This window comes from Stegodyphus dumicola, chromosome 2, assembly GCF_044657685.1.
Source record: "Stegodyphus dumicola isolate Sdum_Otavi_A_Nest chromosome 2, ASM4465768v1".
Classification (NCBI taxonomy): domain Eukaryota; kingdom Metazoa; phylum Arthropoda; class Arachnida; order Araneae; family Eresidae; genus Stegodyphus; species Stegodyphus dumicola.
In genome coordinates, this window is record NC_140769.1 from 89857252 (window position 1) to 89879552 (window position 22301).

At 33.2% G+C, this 22301-nt stretch overlaps 1 protein-coding gene across 3 annotated transcripts in view; it reads left to right on the forward strand.

Annotated features, from left to right (window-relative positions):
* Positions 1 to 22301, forward strand: part of LOC118186200 (band 3 anion transport protein-like) — a 422199-nt gene that overhangs the window by 255448 nt on the left and 144450 nt on the right. For all 3 annotated transcript variants that reach the window (XM_035356272.2, XM_085810867.1, XM_085810868.1), the window contains 2 exons: positions 15704 to 15792; positions 18579 to 18735. In XM_035356272.2, coding sequence (XP_035212163.1) covers positions 15721 to 15792; positions 18579 to 18735 — 229 coding nt within the window. In that variant the 5' untranslated portion in view covers positions 15704 to 15720. The remainder of the gene's footprint in view (positions 1 to 15703; positions 15793 to 18578; positions 18736 to 22301) is intronic.

Consider the following 22301-nt stretch of genomic DNA (forward strand, 5'->3'; position numbering starts at 1 on the left):
GTCCTTTGCTAAATATGCAATATAATACAATGATAGAATAAGGAAGAAAAACATATGCAAGATATACAGGTGGAAAGATGATATAATTTTCTCTTACTCTCTTGCCCTTAAACAAGACATGTTACAAATAGAGTAAGGAACAAAAACATATGCAAGATATAAAGATGAAAAGAAGACTTAATATGATTTTCTCTTCCTCTATAGTCTATATATATGTAAACAGGACATTTTACGTGCTCTTAAATACTTTTTAATGATTAATTATTTATAAGCACCGTGGTTCGTTTTCAATAACATATTTCATAATTTGTTGAAGTGCAAACACACGCTTTGTATTTTAGGCTGCTATCACACGTCGGTTTGTTTCGAAAGAACAACTGTTTGGAACAATTTTTCTGCTTTGTCACAACAGCCAATCACCACAGGTCGCTTTGGGGTTAACACAGGGAAAACTGGTTCTCCATTACAAACAAGCTAACAGCATTCGGCGCTGATAGCTGATTGGTTGAAAACGAACAACTTGCAACTTTTTTCGAAAGGAAGAAAAAAGTCGCACGTCTTTCTTTCAATAGTAAACCAGGCAGAAAAATTGTCCCAAACAGTTGTTCGTGTGAAACAAACGCCGTGTGATATGGGCCTTAGAATAAATCTTTCGCTGGAATTTTTGTTGCAAATCCTGGTAGGCACTTTGTTTTAATAATTGAAAGTAATGGATGTTGCCAAACATAATGGCTGGCAGTTGATAGATATGCTGACGTTCCGCGTCCACACTTTACATATCTTCTTAAGAATCGCTGGAAACTTTCCCTGATTTGTTGCTATTTGCATTAAACTTGTTTTTATTCGTTTTAGTGATAGATTCGTGAGTTAATCGTTTTGCATTTATCTCTTCCTGTCTCCTATGGCATTTTACTAAAGTTATTAAGAAATTTTATTCATGATTGTTAAATATACAGTAAGGAAGATGGACATCAATCACACTTTTTAATGAGGATGCCTTAGCTGTTGTATTAGCAGCTTCATTCCCTATTATACCTGTATGTCTCCGTATCCAGTTTAGGCTGATGGGACGATTATTCACTTCCATATTCATTATTTCTTGAATTACTTCTATTTAAATAAGTAAAGATGTTTTCTTTGTTGAACACAACGCCTTTAAAACGCTTTGGCTGTCTGTATAAATGCTTACGTATTCTGAATTATTATTTTTGAGAAAGGCGTTTAGCCATAAAAAAATTTCAAATGAAAACTATTGTTTTGGCTGGGTAAACTGTGCTTGGATCATTTAGTGTATATCTGTTAGGAATGAAATCTTTTTAACATTCTATTTTACAACTGAAGTTTGCTGAGTATATTCATAAAATTATGATTCGAGCACATAAAATATTATCGCAGAGATTTTATATCCATTTATATATAGTATTTATATGTGGCTGCATTATGAGGAGTTTAACGCTCGAAATGTCTGGCATTTTTTACAGTTTGTGTCATTTTTGCGCTGTTTCGTCTTTTCGCTGAGAAAAACTTTAAGCGTGGTGGAGGCATTGATTAATAACTGACGTCAGTTATCTGGGTGAGTAGTTCAAATTATGAAAATGTGGTGTTCTGCTTCTTCTAGGAAAAGTATATGCTGTTCAAAATGTTCATGTTTTAACGATTAATGTCGTTCCTCTAGTTAGTGCCGTCATGGTGCACTAGTAGCGTAATCCAGATAGCGACTAGAAAATCTTTGGTTCGATTCTGGGCGAAGGTATAGTTAATTTCACTCCTAAGGAGCCTAATTGATTTATGCAATGTAAATTTTTCTATTCGAGAAAGGATTCATTAGCAGTTTCTAAATTGTGTGCATATAATCGCGAAATGGATAATAGCTGGATAAATATTAAACCTAAACAGTTTTTTCGTGAAGTTATAGTGGCAGTGGCTTAGTAGAGATCCTTATGCTAGTTCATCTTGGAACCCTAACAACAAAATTGAGTGTCAAAAGAGGCCGAAGTGGGCATGTGGGATTTTTCTCCGTCAGAATGTATGCCAAAAGTTTCCCGTTGAATACAAACACTCATCTATAACTTAAAACATTAAAATTCACGTGCTTCCTGTCTGAAGAAATTCCCTTCAGTCTTTTGAACCTAACTAATCTAACTTTAAAAGTGATTTTGGGGCTCTTAATTGCTTCATTTTAGTGAGAAATATTTTTCGTTGGATTTTAAACTATAAACTTTGTGAAAGTAATTGTTGTAAAGGATTAATAAAGTAAGAATTTTTTCTTTAATTTTTAATGTTATACGCTTCAAAATAAAGTCGTTTTATTATTGCTAATTTTTCATGCTAAACCGCTATCAATTTTTAAAATCCTTTAAAATTTATAGATTCTATGGAATTTTAAAGTGCTTTTTTTAAAAAAAAATAATTGTAAATAAATAAATAAAATAAAACCTTAGTTTTGTTGGAGAATACAATAATGGTGAAATTACTGTATGAAACTTGTTTTACTATCAATTATAAAATAACTGTGCTATCCGACTTCTCCCAGTTATGCTTGGTTTATAGGATTGTATAGTATTTTTTAAGTAGTTGAAAAACAGCCGTCCACTAAATAAAAAAAAAAAAAGAAATTACGACAATATCCACCAAATTTACTAGAGAAACACCAAACTAAATATAATGCTATCCACCGGTTTGAAATATTCTAAAAATTCCTAGAATGTTCTGCGAATTTCTATATATATAAATGCCTTCGTATTAATATCAAGCGTAATTATAAAAAATTTATAATATTTAAAGAAATGAAATAATGAAAAATCTGCATGAATGTATGTATATTTCTTGCTTTGTGGAAAAAAAGACGATACCCTGAGCCATCCAAGCTTTGAATAACTTAGCCCTCCATCCAAACATGGGCACCTGGGCCCATGTTTTCGAATTTCGAATTTTTTGTATTATCTGTTTCATATTTTGTAAAATTTAACGAATTTTTGATTAACAAACTAAACGATTTCAAATCAGTCAGTGACAACACTGTACGGAATAAAATATTTTTATCTCCAGCTCGGAAAAGATATGCAGTTTTTAAATATTTTGTGATTTTGCTGTTGAATCTAATTTTATGTAGCGCCAAGAACATGATATTTAATAAATAAAATAAACACAAAAAATTTTAATAATAAAAAGACTAAAAAAGTTTTGCAAAGCCATAAAACCTTAGCAAACCCTTTTTGGCAACCGTCTTTCTTTATTTTTTATTTTATCCCCCTCCCCGCTTTTTTGTAATAAAATCAAAATATGTTTTTTTTTAATCCTTTGTTGTTATTCATCAATTACTTTAAAAACTCTTCACATTAGCTGCTCTTAATAAGAAATCTGAAAAACATAGTTTTTATTATGAGAGAGTTTCTTAGAATGTTCCATCGAAATTTGGTATAAATACGCTAAACGGTATAGAACCCTTTATCTATCATATATACATACATATTTTTACTTTTATGTGTATGAAATTATCTTCTTTCTATAAATTTTGTTATTATTGAGGTTATATTAATTGGTTTAATAGTTCCCTTTTTGGAACCATCTAAGCTGTGCATCTTGCTTTGTCGCTGTTTCCAAATTTTCATGATACTGCATCCGCCAGTAATCCTATAGGATTAATGCTGCATGGCCTTGATGACTCTTTTCCATCTTGTTAATGTTTCTGATGTAAACATTCTTTCCTTTTTCTCCTTGTTGCTCTTCGATATCCTGGGAGTAAGTCCAAGTGGATGTGCAAAGCCCTGCTACTTCTCCCGAAACGTAGTAGTCTCACTTTTTTGAAGAGAAATTCTGTACTTCCTTCACCCTTAGTCACCATACACACTTTATTTCACAGCAGTCGTCTTACATATGCGTAATGGACAGACAAAAATACCTTCTTTTAATTTGGATTCTGTTAGGTTGGTTCTGTTAGCTTAGAAAACTTCCTGCAGGGATTTTAGTACTCTTCATATTTTCATAATTTAATGAAACGTTATTACAAGCCGATCATCTCTGTTAATTTTCAGTATTTTTGACAGCGCAATTAAATAACTGTACCGAACATCATTGATTATTGTAGCCTTCAAGACAACCACTTCCTTCTTCCTCCTTCTAGCATGCCTTTGTCGTGTAACGGTTGCATACTCGGCGCGTATTCGAGAGGTCCAGGTTCGAGTCCCGGCGAGGGCATTGCACATTTTTCTTGTCTGCCGCTTCAATAATAATAATAATAATAATAATAATAATAATAATGACTCTACACATTGTACTTTAAATAAAGGTTCAGTTTTATGTAATGTGGTAGCAAAAGTTTTTTTTTCCCCTGGGGGGGGTGAGAACTGGTTGGCCAATCGGTCGATAATGTTAAAAAAATATTACTACTGCCTATTTTTAGATATCTTGTTTTCGGCCTTTGTATTTTCGCCCATTATTGCCTTTTTTGCTTTTTAATCCTATTCACAAAGAAAGCATGATGTAATATAATATTCTCTCCCTGTAATCTCAGAAGCATGCATAATTGTCCTAATCAAGTCTTATAGTCTTCATTTTCATTTACCTGTGTGGGAATTAGTGCAGATATCGCCTAATATTTTAGCGATGTCGATTAACAAGTAGGTTCAGATAACTTACTCCCATGCTGCAAAAGTAGACCCCTTAAATGCCTTTTAGAAGAGTCGGAGAAACATGTCTAGTCATCTACTTTGTATTAAATGGGAAATTTTTGTATTGAATCATCAATAAACAAAATCGCCATCTTTGGAAAGGTAGCGATTCAACTCCTTTTCTCTGTACATATATATGAAAAAAAAATCGATGTCCTTTGTGGTAATACCCATTTTCCTTTCAATATAGAGTTAGATTTTAGCAGAATCTTTAGATAACCCAAATCTCTTATTGAACTGTTGAGTTCAAATTGAATAAGGCTTTATCTTCCAGTATCACATTCACATTCTTACTGATCATTATTTAAATCAGAATTACGTTATAAATTTTCAAAAATGTTAAGAATAGAAATTCTTCAGATAGGAAAATCGCTACTGATTGAGGGGGAGGTAGTTTGGGCAATTATTATTTGTAAAGTAACATTTTTACTGCGCTTAAATTGATTCCCCCTCAAAAATGTTTAAAAGAGAGCTCAAACATGGAAGGAGAGCCCCTGACCGGTTCTTCCCACTCAACTGGTTTGACGCAGTTAACACCCCCTTGTTTATCAAAACACTCAGATTAGAACCTATGGGTTTTAACACGTTCGACGGCAAGCATTCTACAATTACATCATAAATGTGAGTATAAATGTTATATATTTTCTTTTTCTGCGATATTTCCGAGTTCTAACCATAAACATTATTTGATTCTAAACGGAATTAACTTCTGTTAATGTTCCTGTTTTCAGAATAGTTTTAACTTGAGTGAAATATTTTCACACTTTTTTGTTAATTAATTACATTAGAAAGAAATTTTGTTTCCGAAATATTTTCTCAAATATGAGATGACTTTTAGCTTTTCTGAAGTATCGGTTAAATCAAAAATGATATTCTCACTACAGTTAACGCTGTCTTCAAATTAAAACACCATTTATTGTAATGGTTAAATATTACTCTTAATTTCTGCTCCCAAAGTGATAGTGGTTAGTGACTCTTGACTACCATATCAAAGGGCCCGAGTTCGAATCCCGGGGAAGACAGGGATATTTGTAAATGTATAGTGGGGGCACTCTAATTATATGGCGAGCCGAAAGTCCTCTCGTGTGATTTGTGGTAGGGGAAAAGGGGTGAAAGACCCTCGTGCCCATTCCCCGGGATGCTCGCTCTTAAAATTGGGGTGGAACTGGGAAAATCGTACTATCACCTATATGGTGCTCGAGGCTCTTGTTAACGACGGACATAATCTTGTACTCCTTCTCACGATGAATTTCATGGGCTTGTTTTGATGAAGTCAGACAACTGTTGATTTCGAATTTCCATGTAGTTTACATATTATGAGAGTTAAGGGAGTGGACAGCAACAAAGAATTATTAATATTCTTTAAGACTTGCAACTGAGGTATTATAAAAATATTTTATTGCCCAGAAATGTGGAAGGAAAATTGGATAAATACTGTAAACTAATCTCTTTTATTTTCAAGGCTGAGCTTATCTAAAAATTATAGACTATTTCAGCAAATATGTTCACATTGGACTTCGAAGATTTATCAAATGTAAGGGTGATTAAACAGTTTAAATTATTTGTTTGCGAGACGGGGTTATTCCAAAGGAAATATGTACAGATAAATGGTCTACAGCTTTATTTTAAAGAATTTTCAAGAAATGGAATTTTGAAATCAGAACATCAAATTTAAGTTATCAACAGTCAAATGAAATGGTTGAAACACATAATCGAATAGTCAAGCGAATGTTAGAAACAAAGATCCATATTTAGTATTACTGGAATATCCTCAATTTCCTATTTCAGTTGAAATTAAGTCACCCTAAGAATTATTGTTTGATTTAAAGAGAATTTCATCCAAACTAATCAACATGAAGAAGAAAAGCAACATTTACTGGAAAGACAAGCATTAGAAAAAAGTGTTTATGATAGGAATGCAAGACCATTAAAACCGCAGAAGGTAGGATATCATATGTATATAAATGAGAAAAGGGAAGCGCTAAAAGAAAATGAAAAAAAATATAGGAGAAGCAGAAAGACCACAGGATTATAAAAACAGAATGAAGAAGCAGAAAGGAATAGAAGAGACATTTTCTGAGGAATTCTAGTCAGAAGGATTTCACAGTGCAAAATGATTAGAATGAACGCAACGAATGTGAAGATGGGAATGAACCTAAGATTATAGGAGAACTCCAAATTTAGATGTCCCTATAAATTTTCCTGCACGTTGTAACGATTTTCTCCCTCCTATACCGTGTGCCCTCCTGGTGTAATTGGAAAGCACGTCCAGCTAGCTGTTGAGACGTTAAGTTGGAATCCCGAAGAGAGCATGTTACATTCCCCGTGTCTCCTTCTCCGAAATAATAAACATAATAATTCTACAGGTGGCACCCGAACTGAAAGGTGGCTGACGATTATTTGTCACTCTCAGGATTTGGCGACTGAGTTCCCTCCTGACCAGTTTTCTTTTAAGATTGAGGTATCTAAGGTGTACCTCCTCTTTACTGCATGCTTTTGTGGTATAATTGGAAAACACGCCCGGCTAGTAATCAAAAGATCCGGCGAGGGTCTTGCACATTTTCCACATCTCCTGTTCTGAAATAATAAGCCTAATAATTCTACGACGTAACAGAAGTGATATGTCACCAAATTTTGAAAGAGGTGTGTCGTCAAATTCTGCAAATGGATATAACTATTTTACTCGATTTCGTAGGATTGTTAAAAAACCTTTATTATATGAAAGAGTATGTATTATCTTTTATTATTGTTAAAAAGGAAGGTGTCACCCCATATGTATCTGTAACATAATATATGTAACCATAACTGTTGTATGTTAACCTGATCTCGTATAATCCTTATTATCCAATTAATAACATAGAAATAACATTACACTGCGCGAGTAAACATTGCAGAAGTTTATTCGAGTTCTTACACCGAAGAAGTTTACCCTAGCATTGACATGTTATTAAGTGGATTGTAAGGATTGTATGAGATACGTTGAACATTAGTATTCTATACTACAATTACGGTTACATATATTATGTTAGAGATACATATGTGACAGCTGCCTTTTGCGTACACGAAAGATAAAAACTCTTCGGCTTTGAATTAGATTCAAGATATGACATGATTCCTACACTGTGAGACGTTGTTTCAATAAATCTTGTTGTATTCACCATTATTTGTGATTCTTACATTTAAAAGCTGAACTGATGCTTACAGTTACATTAACGCGCGCATACGCATGATAAATAAGAAAACAATTTTAGCTGTCAAAACTATTTTAATGTGTATATTTTGAGTAACTGTTTTGTTGCCATGATTTACATCACAAGCTCGTATATGCGTAAATGTTTCCATTTGTTTGGTAGCAAATGATTTCTTTTAACTTTCAATTATACATATTCTTTCAGCTTTTATTTTTATTATTGTTTATACACAATAATAAAATCTCACTGGGCGTATTTCACTGTGGGAATTTAATTCGATAACTTCCCCTAAATTACGGCTGTAATGTCTGAATGATATTTTCTTATGTAATTTTACAAAATCTATGAAGTTTTCGAATAAATCAAGTAAGTTTTTAAATATATATATCATCGCTTATGCTGTGGTACAGCATTCTGTCAATAACTTTTATTCAGGGCAATCCACTGGTAAATATTTTTCTTTTCTTTTCAGGGAATTAGTTTTTGAAAATAAATGTATTTTTTGAGAGAAAAAATAACTTTCTGTTTCAGCTTTTTACGTCTTTAATCCCTTTGTGCATGTACGTTGCTAAATTTCGTAACTTGTCCTTTGAAGCAATTATAAAATTTGTATTTTCGAATATATATGTGGAGTGCATTTTGAATGTTTTTGCCTTTGATACGCGAATCAATGATATTGCCCTGTCCGCTAAATGTTGTGATTTTATATAACTTTGTGTTTTAAATTCTAATCTTGCCGAGTAAGTCATAGCTTAATGAAAGCTAATCTTGGAAGTCGCATACCAGAAATCTGTGTGAATTAAAATTGTAGGATCGTAGGCTACCCAGCGATTTTATCTTGATTGGTTCCGAAACTTTGTTTATGGCATATAACGTTTACTAACTCAAGTCCATCTGCTTCGGTTTATCGAGATGAAACCACCTTCTAATCGGCAACTCTTATTGTGTCATCGTATTTAAGTATCTCGCATTTACAAATATCGAGATCTTTAAGCAAAATTTAAAAAACAAACGAATAAACCTCAATCTTCTAATGCTAACATTCATATATATTGGAGATACTAGACTCGGATGAATTTATTGAGTACTAGCTTTTTCAGTTAAAATAAATTTGAAACTTTTTCTCTCTTATTTAAAAAAAAGTAGGTAATAATAAATAATAACGTCGGCTTGAACTCGTAATTTTCAAAATTGGTTAGATGCTCTGTTATGCGGATTTCTTATAAAGAGTAGTATCATACGACTTCGACCGAGAATTAGAACTTCAATTAAGCATTAATGGTCCGCAGGTAAGTTATTAGCCTGCTGAACTGGGATTTCATCCGAAACTTAAATCCGACTACATATGTGTTTGTGTAGTTTTCCGTATGTGTAATGTAAATACGACTCAATTTTCCTTAGAAAGTTCTCCTCGAAACCATTTCTACTCTTAGACTATAGAATGCTTAAACTGATCAATTAATTATCTGTATTGCATTTCTAACGAAAAAGTGTTTTACATCAATGATACTGTGTTTCTAGAAATGCTAAAAGAAAGTACTTTCTGGATTCATCAATATTATAGTTATTAATAACTCGCGATTCTTTTAGAACTATCTTTATCATCCTTGCGTTTAAATTTTCAACTCAATTGTTGTGATAATAAAACTCCCATCAATTGAGTGATGATTCATCTTTCCCTTATTACCATTCCAAAAATTCTGACATTGCTGCGTGTGAGAGAGCACGTATTATCTCACACTTCAGCATCCGATCTGCATATGTGATTCATGGTTCGGAAATGTTGTCACTCATTAACTTGCGAATAATGTTGACTTTCACATTTATTTTTTTCCTGAAGTCAAAAGCGATAGGCAGTTAAAGATATCTTTCTTTAAAGTGAGTAATTTTAGAAGCACTTATTCATGACAATTTCTTTATTATTCTGTATCTCAGATTAATTCTTCTCGGAATTTATTTTGAGAAAAATTGCAAAGTACCAGCGATTAGAAAAGTATAGTTTTAACTTTTTCGTTTGGTCTGTTATCATCCCGAATATACAGAAAATTTCAGAGAATTCTGAGCAGTTTACTTTATTAGGTTAAATTATTGAATTTGCTTACTTTATTAGGTTAAATAATTCAATTTGCAAAATCTTCTAATTAATCTTGGAGAAGAATTATTTGAATTTAGGAACTTATTGTTTCCTAGGTCTTACGTTGCATAAACCTTTTGCTTGGAAACAGAATACAAGTATATGATATTAATGAGGAAAAAGGATTGTTATGCTGCATTGAATTTGTATTTTATAGCATATTTTTCAAATTATACTCAACTACATAAACGTATAGTTGTTGTGAAACGTAGGAAATTAAAATTCTGTAATTAAAATACAATAACACGCTGAACAAATACTAATTCAGAAGTCAAACAACAAAAATCAGCGTTATATTTTCGAAATGTATTTCGAATTTCGAAAATATAACACTGGTTGTTTGACTTCTGAATTAAAATTCTGTGTTAATAACTAACTGCATTTATGATTTGTGAGAGCATAACTACCTTCACTGTAGTAATCTTACTTATGGAAAGTGAATGTTTTCTAAGATTTGATATAGATTTCAGTTAAATGGAAGAATAGCAATGACTAAACGTTTAGTTCATTAGTTTTTAATGAACAAATATTCATTGTTAACCATCATGCATACCAATGTTTATATATAGTAAAACCCCATTTAACCGAACTTCGCTTAACCTAAACTTGATCGTTGACGGATTAAGCTATTTAAAAATTTGAAGTATTTTTAAATGCTTCTTGAAAACGCGTGAACTCTCATACGCAGAAGTTTTTGAAAAATAAGGCTTTCTGGCCAAACTTTTTTTATCCAAAATTTTACATCTTTTTGTGCATCCATCCTTTCTCGTGAAGATGAATGAAAACACCATTTAGGGAATTATTACATTTCGGCTTCGTCTTTGTTTTAAAAATAACTGTGGGTTTTAATTTTACATCGTCCGCTAAGGAAAACAACACTAAGTGAGGTGAGAGTTTTTTTTTTTTTTTTTTTTTTTTTAGTTGAACTTTCCCCTCCCCCTTTGCATCAATGGTTTTATTTCCTATCATATTAAACATTACTAGAGTTTCATCCACATTTTTAGTACGTTAGAGTAAATAATTTTTTGCCCTTCGTAGTTCAGTAACATATTTACTGAAAACGTATCAATTCGTCGTCCAAATCTTTCGGAAGCCTTTGCGAAACTTTTGTTTTTTTCTTGTAGAACTAAATTATTCTGTAACATAAATCGACTACACCAACTCAAAGTTGCTTTAAAGCAAATAAAAGTACGCTGTTTTTTGTAACAGTTAATCCATTCTGCCGATTTTTTAGAACCCAGTTCGCAAAATTTTCTTCTAGGCTAGGCCATTTCTTCACTTCTTTACGCAAAACTTATTTGTTTTTTGCCATTTCAATTATTTGTGGCATCATTTTTCTATCACTCACGTATGGAGCTTTCACTCACGTATGGAATCGATTAACTTTCTTCCACTCACGTATGGAATGGATTAATTGTTTCTTGTAACAGTTAATCCGTTTTGCCGGTTTCTTAGGACCCAGTTCGCAACATTTTCTTCTAGGCTAGGCTATTTCTTCACTTCTTTACGCAAAACTTATCTATTCTTTGCCATTTCAGTTACCTGTGGCTTCATTTTTCTATCACTCATGTATGGAATGGGTTAACTTATTCGTGTAACAGTTAATCCGTTCTGCCGGTTTTTTAAGGCCCAGTTCGCAACATTTTCTTCTAGGATAGGCCATTTCTTCACTTCTTTAAGCAAAACCTATCTATTCTTTGCCATTTCAATTATTGTGGCTACATTTTTCTTCCACTCACGTATGGAGCTTTCACCAACGCCAAACATCCTTGCTGTAAAATGATTTCCATTGTAAATTTCAGTTAAACAGAAGAATATAAATAACCGAATGTTCAGTTCTTTAGTCATCAATGAACATCAATAATGAATTCGTTGTTAAACGCATTGCATACCACTGTGTATTGATAGCAAAACCCTGTTTAACCGAACTTCGCTTAACTAAACTCGATCGTTGACGGATTAAGCTATTTCAAAATTTGATGTATTTTTAAATGCTTCTTGAAAATGTATGAACTTTCGTTAGCAGAAGTTTTTGAAAAGTTACAAAAAATTAAAAACTTTAGTAAAATTTATCCTTATATAATGAAATCTGCGTATGGTGTACTCCTGCTGATAACGGTATTCCAAAAAAGTGTTTTTGAAACTGCTCAGATCATGTTCTTTTCTTGAATACTGGAGAGTTCAAATTTTCCCCTTTACTTCATTTTATAAAGCAATGTGTTTAATGTTTACTTAGAGAGATGTGCTGTTGGCGTATGTATGTAAAAATTAGATGAAAAGATATAACTATAGAGTGTGGTATTCATAGTTCTCAAAACTAGAAATGGTCGTTTACGAAATATTCTGGTTTTTTATGAGTTGCATTTTTGTAAGAGAAACTGTATTTAAAATGCAGTCTTATTAATTTTCGTATTATGTATTTTTCTAATTCCATCTGGTTCATTAGTTCGAAAATGATAACTGAATTATTATGTCGTTATAGACAGGTGTTTTTTCCCCTCATAAAACCCAAAATTTTAATGTTTACTTAATGCGAAATGTGTGAACTAGTAAACATATGCAAAGTGAACAATTTGCATTAAAGTCTCATGTATCGGTTGATAGCTTGGCCTGAGATGTGTTGGATATTTTCAGAAATGAAGAGCTAAAAAAATCGCTGATATGAAATGAGTGGTTCTTTTAAATAAGATTTATTTAACGTTATAAATAAGCTTAATTTAGTTGACAATTATATGTCTAAGATTGTACCGACGATTTTATGATTCCGGTGTGAAAAGCATTCTGGCATAAATTTCGATTTCCAAATTTGAAAATAAAACTCGGTGAACTTTCGAAAGCTTTCTAGGAACCTGTATAATGAGTTTTCCGTTGTGTGAATCAAGCATGCAGCGAAAGCTAGCTTACAGGGAACGTATCTATATGCATTGTGTTGTTCTGTGAAAGGTTTTTATGCATAGTTAACTGACAGATCTATCAAATTTCGCAAGAGGAATTTTTTGCAATTTTAATTTTCGTTTATTTAGTTATTCTTTGGAAATCATTGATTATTTCCAACATTGTTTCATGAAACGCATTGTATATCGCATAAAAACATTTTCGATTTTGATGCTAGAATTGTTTCAAATTAGAATAATAACTGGAATCTTAATTTCATAACTATTATGCTTGTTATTACTTAACAGATTTATGCTTTTTTATGAGGTTCTGTGTATTTATAATAAATAAGCCTTGTAAGTAAATTGTTTCCATTAAACTTTGCTTTGCAGATTCCCAATCACGCGTGTGTGATCCTCGTGTCCATCCGAAATTTAAAATACTGTGTACTGTAAATTTAAAATACTGTGTGAAAATTATACATGTTGATAAGTCGCAAATTAAAGGCTTCATTTAATGTATTCTTTACAGAATGTAGATTTCTTTCCTTAATTATCCTCGTGTATGAATAGTTTTTACCAACTTTGGTAGAAAATTTATTACCGTATTCTATAGAATGCTTATAATCTGTGGCCATAGAAAAGCAGCTCGCTTCCGGCGACAATATGAGAAGATAGTCAACATATTTTCTTGACGCGAACTGCACAGAAATAAAAACTCAAGCTGAAATGCTGCTTTATCTTTAGCCTTGCATTCAGCAGACAGAGGACTACGGCGTCCTCCAAAGAAAGTGGCTGTGGTATTGAAGGCGGGCTACTTTTCCGTGGGCCACGCGGTACTGAATTCTCCTATCAAAGTAGTCAGAGAAAGGATTTTAGGGGTCAATACCTAAAAAATGTGAATATTTATACACGCATACAGTAAATAAGAACAGTAAGAAAAAATAAAGAAATAGGAATCTCAACCTAAAGAGATCTGGCTGTCATAGCACTTAAAAAATCAGTTGAAGAATTAATGCAAGGAATTGAAAAGCAAAAAAACCATAGTAAATTTCTTAATTAAATCTTTGCGTAAATCATAAGAAGAAAATTCAAACAATCTTTTCCTAAGCTTGAGTTGAAATAAGTGAAGGTGATTGAACCAATAACTGAATATTTAACGAAGACGACAGATGGCAAAGAACCTAATTTAAAAATATATATATATACATATCTATATGTATATCAAAATAAGAGATTAAAATTTCGAAAACTCAAGATTTTTTAACCAAAATAAAATTGTCAGTAACTAAATAATCAGTAAAATGACTTAAAAATTAAGGAAAGTCAGATCTTTCGTACGGGCATTATGATTTGTCTAATGAATGCCATCCTTTAACTTTGATACCCCGATTCTTTTTGTTGCTATACGTAGGTAACTCTGAACCTTTTGAGACAGTGGCTAACAATATGCCCTAAAAATCGTTATTTGTTAGATATGTAAATTTGAACCCTTTGTGTACACGGACGATACTTTGTGGCAATAATTATCTCTTTATAATTTTTTATGGTTATAAGGTGGGACTAAACCAAGAACTATACTTTTAAAATTAGCATATGGAAATCAAGCTCCGTCAAATGGCACTGTATTCGGGTGGTTTACAAAATTTCGTAAAGGTCGAAATTCTCTCCTAGATGAAGAACGCACTGGAAAACCTTTGTCGGCTGCAGTCCTAGAAAATGTCTCGGCCACACGGAAAGTTTAATGAATGATAGTCGCTGTACATACCAAATGATACAGAGGGAAATTAACATGGATTCGCAGGGATACGGAAAATTATTGATGAAGAACTTCATGTGAAAAAAATTAGTTTGTCGATGGGTTCTCCATAAATTAATAGAATACGAAAATGTGGGGCAAGTCAGAACGTCATAAAAACACCGAGAACGCGCGAGACGCCAGGAAAATAAAGACTAAAGATTTCCCCTAATCAGCTATGATGAGACGACAACAAACAATGAAAAAAGTACTGGACGCCATTTTCTACTTCAGTACAAGGCTGATCAAAGACATCAAGTTTACATAATATGACTACAACGAAAATAAAGGAACTCTTGTTTCACCATGAACAAAAGCACATCAGTATGATAAAACATCCAATCTAAAACAAAATTTACATGGCCGTCGTTTTCATTCAGAAAATGATAATGATGAAACTATAAAAACGCATTTTTCATCGGTTCCAAGAGGTGAATAGTTTGAAATCGTTGAAAAATTGAAATAGAATCTTTGAATAATTTCCCTCCAAAAGGGCGTTAATGTCGGAGGAAAGTACTTTGAACACAATAAAATTTTGTAAGTTTAACTTGAATCATTTAGCTCTATCTCAATTTTAGAGTGACCCTCGTGTAAACGTGTACTTACTTAATTTTTTTTTAGTTAATGTAGTCGTACTACATGCTTGTACAAAATGTAGAGAATGGTAATTTATCTTTTTGTCTTTAGAGGAATTATTTTTGTAGATTTAACACATGGCTGCCACCTGGACGCTAAGCTACTATAATGACTCTTCCTCAAAAGTGTAATATATCATGAAAATTTAAGAGAAACTCTTTAAATAGCATTAACCTAGAAGATAATCATCAAGAAGCTGTCAGATATTAATAACAAATTGCATTTTAAAAACTCTTATTTTCTTAATAGAAATAAGTTTTGGAATCTAACAGCTATATGGAATTCATAGAGAAACTTAATTTAAAAAGTAGAGATCGTTTTTGAATTCAGATTTACTAGATCCTTTTATGTGTAAATTTCACAAAAATAATAAAATTTTTATGTTTATTTATTTTTATTAGATTGAAAGCTCAGTACAATGGATAGGAGGAAATCCAGCTATGATAAAAGCAAAAACCGGCGAAAATCAAGCACTGCAGAAAAATCGAAAGTAAGTTGTGTTTTGTAAATTATTTTTATAATTTAAGAATTTACAATATGACCAAAAGTATCCGGACACGATGTAGTGTTTTAGTTTGCATAACGAATTATTTTAAGTTTGGTATCTTTCCTGAACCTCTCATTTTCCGTTTGCAGTTCCTCGCCAGGATGCAAATTTAAAGTTAAGTGAAGTGAGTATTTAAACCGATGAATTTTGTAGTTTATTTAGAGCGTAATTTCACTAGCCAGTGCACATTACTAGTTTGTCTTTGCTGTTGTTATGCTGAGTTTCTGATAAGCCTTTTTGACCATTTAATAAGTACATCACCAGGTAGGTTGTGAGTCAGCCTCGTTAGCCTTACATTAAATTGTTAGTCTAGCACTACTCTTTATCTTTGAATTTATTGTGAACTATTTTTAAGTTCCACCGCAAGTCGTCGGTGTTTCTGTAAGCATGGAGTGCGTGCATTTTATGTTAACAGTTTGACGAATAATAAAGGGATATTTTACCCTTCTTTTGTGCTGGTATTCTTTTACACCTTTGCGAGAAGTCGCCAGGTTTCTTAGTAAGTTCTAGTGGTATTTATGATATTAAAAAGAGTGAGATCTTACAGCATCTCCACAGAAGTGGATGGGGTTGTTATCACTGTCCAAGATGCCATCAAATTGTAGTAACAATTAAAAGGTCATTCTTCTTTGCTTGGCTTGTACATAGGGAATTTATCTCATAGACCCTTAAATTTAACTGTCTTCTCCGACATCACTTTATTAAGAGAGTAACTGTCTGGGGCTTTCCTGTTTAATAAAGGAGTGATCGGAAGTCATGCATTTGCTTTAAATAGTGAAGACATTGGTAGAGTTGAGGGATTTGGAATATAGCATGATCATTGGAAGCTGTCGTCGCAACACATCGGTACGCGTAATACCGGCCTTGCTTCAGGTGCCTAGGTTTAGTTGACATCATTATAAAACGTGGACATTTGGGATCTGAAACGACAAGGAAACAAAATAGTAATTCGGATAAAAACCTTGTAAGTAACGAAGTAGTAAGCTGGTGCCTTGTTAGTAAAAAGGTTTTTCTTTACAATTATTTTGTCAAAGTATTAATTTTTTTTTCTATGAAAGTGTACTATAACTCACACTTTTGGTGCGATTTTTAAAATCGCACTAAGGTTCACACCATATTCATCCACATATGCTGTATTACTTAAAGTATCAACAAGGGTAAGGGTTAAAATAAATTTCACCCATTTTTTCCCCTGGTACATTCTTTTTGCGCTTTATAATCCCTGACCATTTTCAGTTTTGACTGTACCTTTTTTTAAATTTCAGTCAAGTAGTATTTTTTTGCGTGTCTGGGTTAAATATTAGATATGCAATTTAATTTATTTTTCCTAGTAAAAATTTTTCTAAACATTAATAAATTTTATGAATTGTTCATTAGTTATCTCAGAAGCGGGCTTATTTTTTTTCCTTTTACATTTTTCGAGAGAACAATCCTGTGATGCAGATGTGACAGAAAATGTAAAATCATTTAGTTTTCAATTTTTTTTAAAAAAAAGAAAATTTTCGCGCATTTTGCAAATTTTTGAAGTGGTTATTTCCACTGATTTGATTGAATTTTTTCCACCACCCCCTGCTTTGCTATACCCGAGTATGTTTTTTGAAACTACTCGCGTTTTTAATTTTATCGCACAATTATGTAATTTTAACAAATTTATGAGCTATATCAGTTTTATTCAATGATTCTTTACACTATTTTAACTAATTTCGTGTTTGTTCTGCTTTTCTGTATCTGAATATGGATTTTGAATTTACTAGTAATTTTACATTTTTCACATATATACATATTGTAAATACCTTATTTTGTACTAACCAATAATTTTTTTAAGAAACTTTCCTTTCCTTTTTTGATTTCAATTTCCTACCAGAAGGCAAATTTAAATGAGGTATATACAAAATCTCAGTGAGTTCAGAAAAAGTTATAGAATTGAAGAGTTAGTAGTAGAAAAGTTAGCTACAAGGAAAGCAGGTTTATGCTGAGAACGAGTTTATGCCGCGTGCTTGCAAGTAGCTCTGTAGTTGAATATTTGTGGTAGCCACTTTTTCTTAGATTATTTGATATTTTAGACTTGGCTTTGCTGTGTACAGCCGATAAATCTGGTTTAGACTGAAGTAGGAGAAAGCCTTGTATTTGAAATTTGATTCGTTCTGATAGTACATACTGTTTTGTGTTTAAGTTACTTTGCCATAAATGGTGGTATTTGAAATTTGATTCATTCTTAAGTTACTTTGCCATAAATGGTGATTAGCTTGGGAGCACTTAGTATGTGCATGTTTTGTTCAGTAAAGTTCAAATAAAAAGGTTGTAACCTTTATCGGTAGTTATATGTTTTCAAGACATATCTTGTCTTCAGTAGGGTCTACATTTTATGCTCCCTAAACAAATTAGACTCTACAATATATTACATATAGCCTATCTTTCATTATTTACTTTTGATTTATTATTATATCTTCGTTAATTAGTTGTTTTTGCAGCATACTGCTCGATTTTAATGATATGTATCATCTTAATTTGAAATTAAGTAAACACATACAGACCCTAATTTCAGCATTGTATCAATCTTTCCTTACAACTTATTTATTTGCTTCTAAATATGAAGCCATTGCTGCATTCTTAAAAATATGAATCATGTATAATTTCTAAATAGTTATGATATTTGTATCTGGTATTGTTCAACCAATTTAACTTTGGAAAAAAATAGGGACTCTCTCTATATATATATATCATTTTAGAAAAGTCAGAAAGAAAAATATGAGTGGAAAGATGAAGATTTGGATGAGGAAATGGAAGAGATTTTCCATCCTGCAAAAGATCATTTCTCTTTGGCTGACTTAATAGGCACAACAGAAGTTGAAGAAAAGCGGCGGTTTGATGAAAATGATTATGAATGTTTGTATTATTAATTTTACTTTCATATTATTTATAAAGTATTTGAATGCTCTTAAGGTTATCTTTATAAAATAAGGACGTGCAACAAATAAGTAATAATATACATTAATTTTCATGCATTAAGTTTTTTCACAAGAAAGAATAGCAGTAATTTCTGGAAAAAATGTGTATTTAATTTAAATGAAATATGGTAAAAACCTTTAATAAGCTGACATTCTCAAACCCAGTGTATGTCAATTATTTTTTTTTTTCAGAATAAATTTGTTATAAAAGCGTGCAAAATATTGATGAGAAAGAGACTCTCAAAATCAAATGAAGTACCTTAATATGGAATGTGGTCATCATTCATAGCAACAGAGACTCAGAATAATGTTTATGCTCCTCGAAATAGAATTTGGGGCTCATTTCATATGCAGATTTAATTTTTCTACAAAATTCATTAAATTCTTTGCATTGTATCAAGTATTGAGGTGAATAAGGCATTCTGTGCAACATTCATAATGTATGGCAAATAAATCATATTTCATACTGTTGACCATTAAAATTTGTTTAAAAATACCATGAATTTGCATGAAAGGTACTACATGCACTAGTTTGTGTGTTTGCTACACATGGCATAAATTTAAAAAAAGGTTATCTTTATAAATTATTTTAGAAAGATAACCTTAAGTGCAAATACACAGCATAAACCACTGAACCTGCCTAGTGAACATGCATTCCAGTGCATGTTCTCTAGGCAAGTTCAGGGGTTGGACAAAATATGGAAACACTGAATAAAAACGTATTGCTGTTACTAATACAGTGTAGGAAAACTGTTGGCATTCGAAACAGCTTGCAGTCATATCGAAATGGATAAATAGACATCTTTTTATGCTTTACAAGGGAATCTTTTACCATTCTTCCTGTAAAACATTGGCAAGTTCAGTTAACGATGATGGCAGTGGATAATGCTTATGCAGATTTCTCTCCAAAATAGCCCTCAAAAGCTAAATGATATTGATATCTGGTGATTGTGGTGACCATGGTAGATGTAAAAGTTAACCCTCATGCTCAGTAAATCAGGCCTAGAAGATGTGAGCTGAGTGAGCAGGAGCTATGTTATCAAATTCTGATATGTGCTAGTAGAAGTTTCTGCTTCTTACATAAGGAATAACATGATCGCTACACAAATGACATGATCATCCAAATTGGTCACAAATACACTCATGTCCATAAATTAAGGATAATGCAAAATCAGGCAAAGGAAGAGTTAGAAGCAACACAAATTTGACTTATTAGTAAAGAACAAAAGGTAAAGAGCAAAAAAAGATGCTATATGTTTGATACAATTAAAAAAATTAGCGATTTTTTTCACCCTGGAGCGAATTACAAAAAAAAAAAAAAAAAAAAAAAAAAAAAAAAAAAAAAAAAATCTATTTACAAAAAACCAATATTAGATGGTTGGTATGATTGTTAATACATTGTATGTCTCCCAGATGATGCAATACAGCCCGTACAATGCCTAGGCTTGCTGAGTATCAAATTATCGATCTGATCTTGGTAGATATTACACCACTCAAAAAGCAATGCTCTCCGAAGTTTCGGTAGACATGTAGGAGGAGGTTGACGGGCTGTAACTCGTCGGCCAAGCATATCCCACATGTGCTCTACTGGATTCAAGTCCGGTGAGAATGCTGGCCAGCCCATACGGGTGATATCCTCCGATTGAAGGCAATCGCTTACGATGTTTGCACGGTGAGGACGGGCGTTGTCATCCATAAACACAAATTGTGTGCCCATGGCGCCCCGAAACAAACATACATGTTGTTCCAGAATGACGTCCCGATAGATTTGGCTTGTCATAGTTCCAATTTGAACATGCAAGTCAGTTCTGGAACCCAGAATAATTCCACCTCAAACGAGCACTCCTGCACCACCGTAACGGCGTCGTTCAATGATGTTTTCTTGGTGGCAACGGGTACCTGGAGCTCTCCATACGAAAGTCCGGCGAGAATCAGAGTGCAAGCTAAACCTGCACTCGTCGGAAAACATTACACAAGCCCACTGTTGCGGTATTCACAATGCATGCTCTCTACTTCAGGCTAACCGCAGGCGACAGTGAGTTGCAGTAAGTGGAACGCATCTGACAGCTCTACGAGCATATAGACCAATCTGCCCCAAGCGTCTGTACACGGTCTGCCTTGAAATTGTCGTACCAGTGGCTGAAGAAAGCTGACGAGACAGGTCTGAGGCTGTGCTCCGCCTGTTTCTTTGGCAGTAACTGCCAAATACCGGTCCTCATTCGGCGTTGTAATTCTGGGGTGACCTGTGCTGTGATGTCTACTCACATTACCATCATCTTGGAATCGTTGCCAAAGCCTGGAGATGACACTCTGGGCAATTCCAAGTTCGTCTGATACTTCCAGTTGGGTACGCCCACATTCCAGACGGCCGATAATTCTACCATGTAAAAAATCTTCCAAATGCGTCCTTTGTGTCATAACTATTCGGTTATTGCACTGAAATGCTTATAAAGCGCCTGCGAACAATTTTACTTCTTTGCCTGTATTCCTTATATATCACTCTCTTACACTCTCGTCATTGTGACGTACCATCGGTGTTATCTGGTTACTTCCGGAAATTTGCATATGATTCTCAAAGATGTGTGTAGTGATTTTACAGGTGATATATTTATTTTAGAGTTTGATTTCCGCGTGACTCCGAATTATCCTTAATTTATGGACATGAGTGTATTTGGCAATAGTGTGACCTTGCACAGTAATGATGGATCCCATGGAATACCATGATATGGGTGCCCAAATCATGATCGAACACCTGCCATGTTTCACTCTTGGCACAGACAGTCTCTATGATATACTTTGGAAGGCATTTGTCAGACATAAACTCACCCAAAAGTGAGAAACAGTTTGAAGCAAGACTCATCCGATCAAATGATAGTCTTCAATTGCTCTACAGTATAGGTTTTATGGCTTTGGCATCACTTTCTCCTCTTGCAGGCATTGTAATCAATGATGAGTGGTTTTTGAATTGCCCCCAAACCAAAAATGCCTTGCTTGTGAACCTCCCTTCATATTGTTTTGGTGCCAACAAAGTTTGCTTGTGTGACTTTCAGTTCAGCAGTCACTTTTGTGGCTGATTTTCCATCTCAATGATCACTCAAAACATATTTTCATCTGCTCTGTAATTTAGCTCTGCAGTTTTTCTGGTTTTCCTGTACGAGTTACAAATCTTAGATACTGTGCCTCTTGAAACACCAAACACTTCAACTACCTTGGTTACAGAAGAACCCACCATACAAGCCCCAGCAATTTGCCTGCGTTGAAATTGATTTAGCTCTGACATGATGCACTCACAACTGCACAGAACAATGTCTCGATTACGAATGATATTTGCAAAGTATTGAGGATGTTGTACAGGTGGCATTAGGGAGCAAACACATCAGCACCACCAATAGCTTTTGCAAGAATAAACATTTCAATTCAGGTATACATTTTACGAGGTATTTCCGTATTTTTGTCCAACCCTTGTATGAGCAAAGCCATGTAGAAACTCCTACTAGCACATAT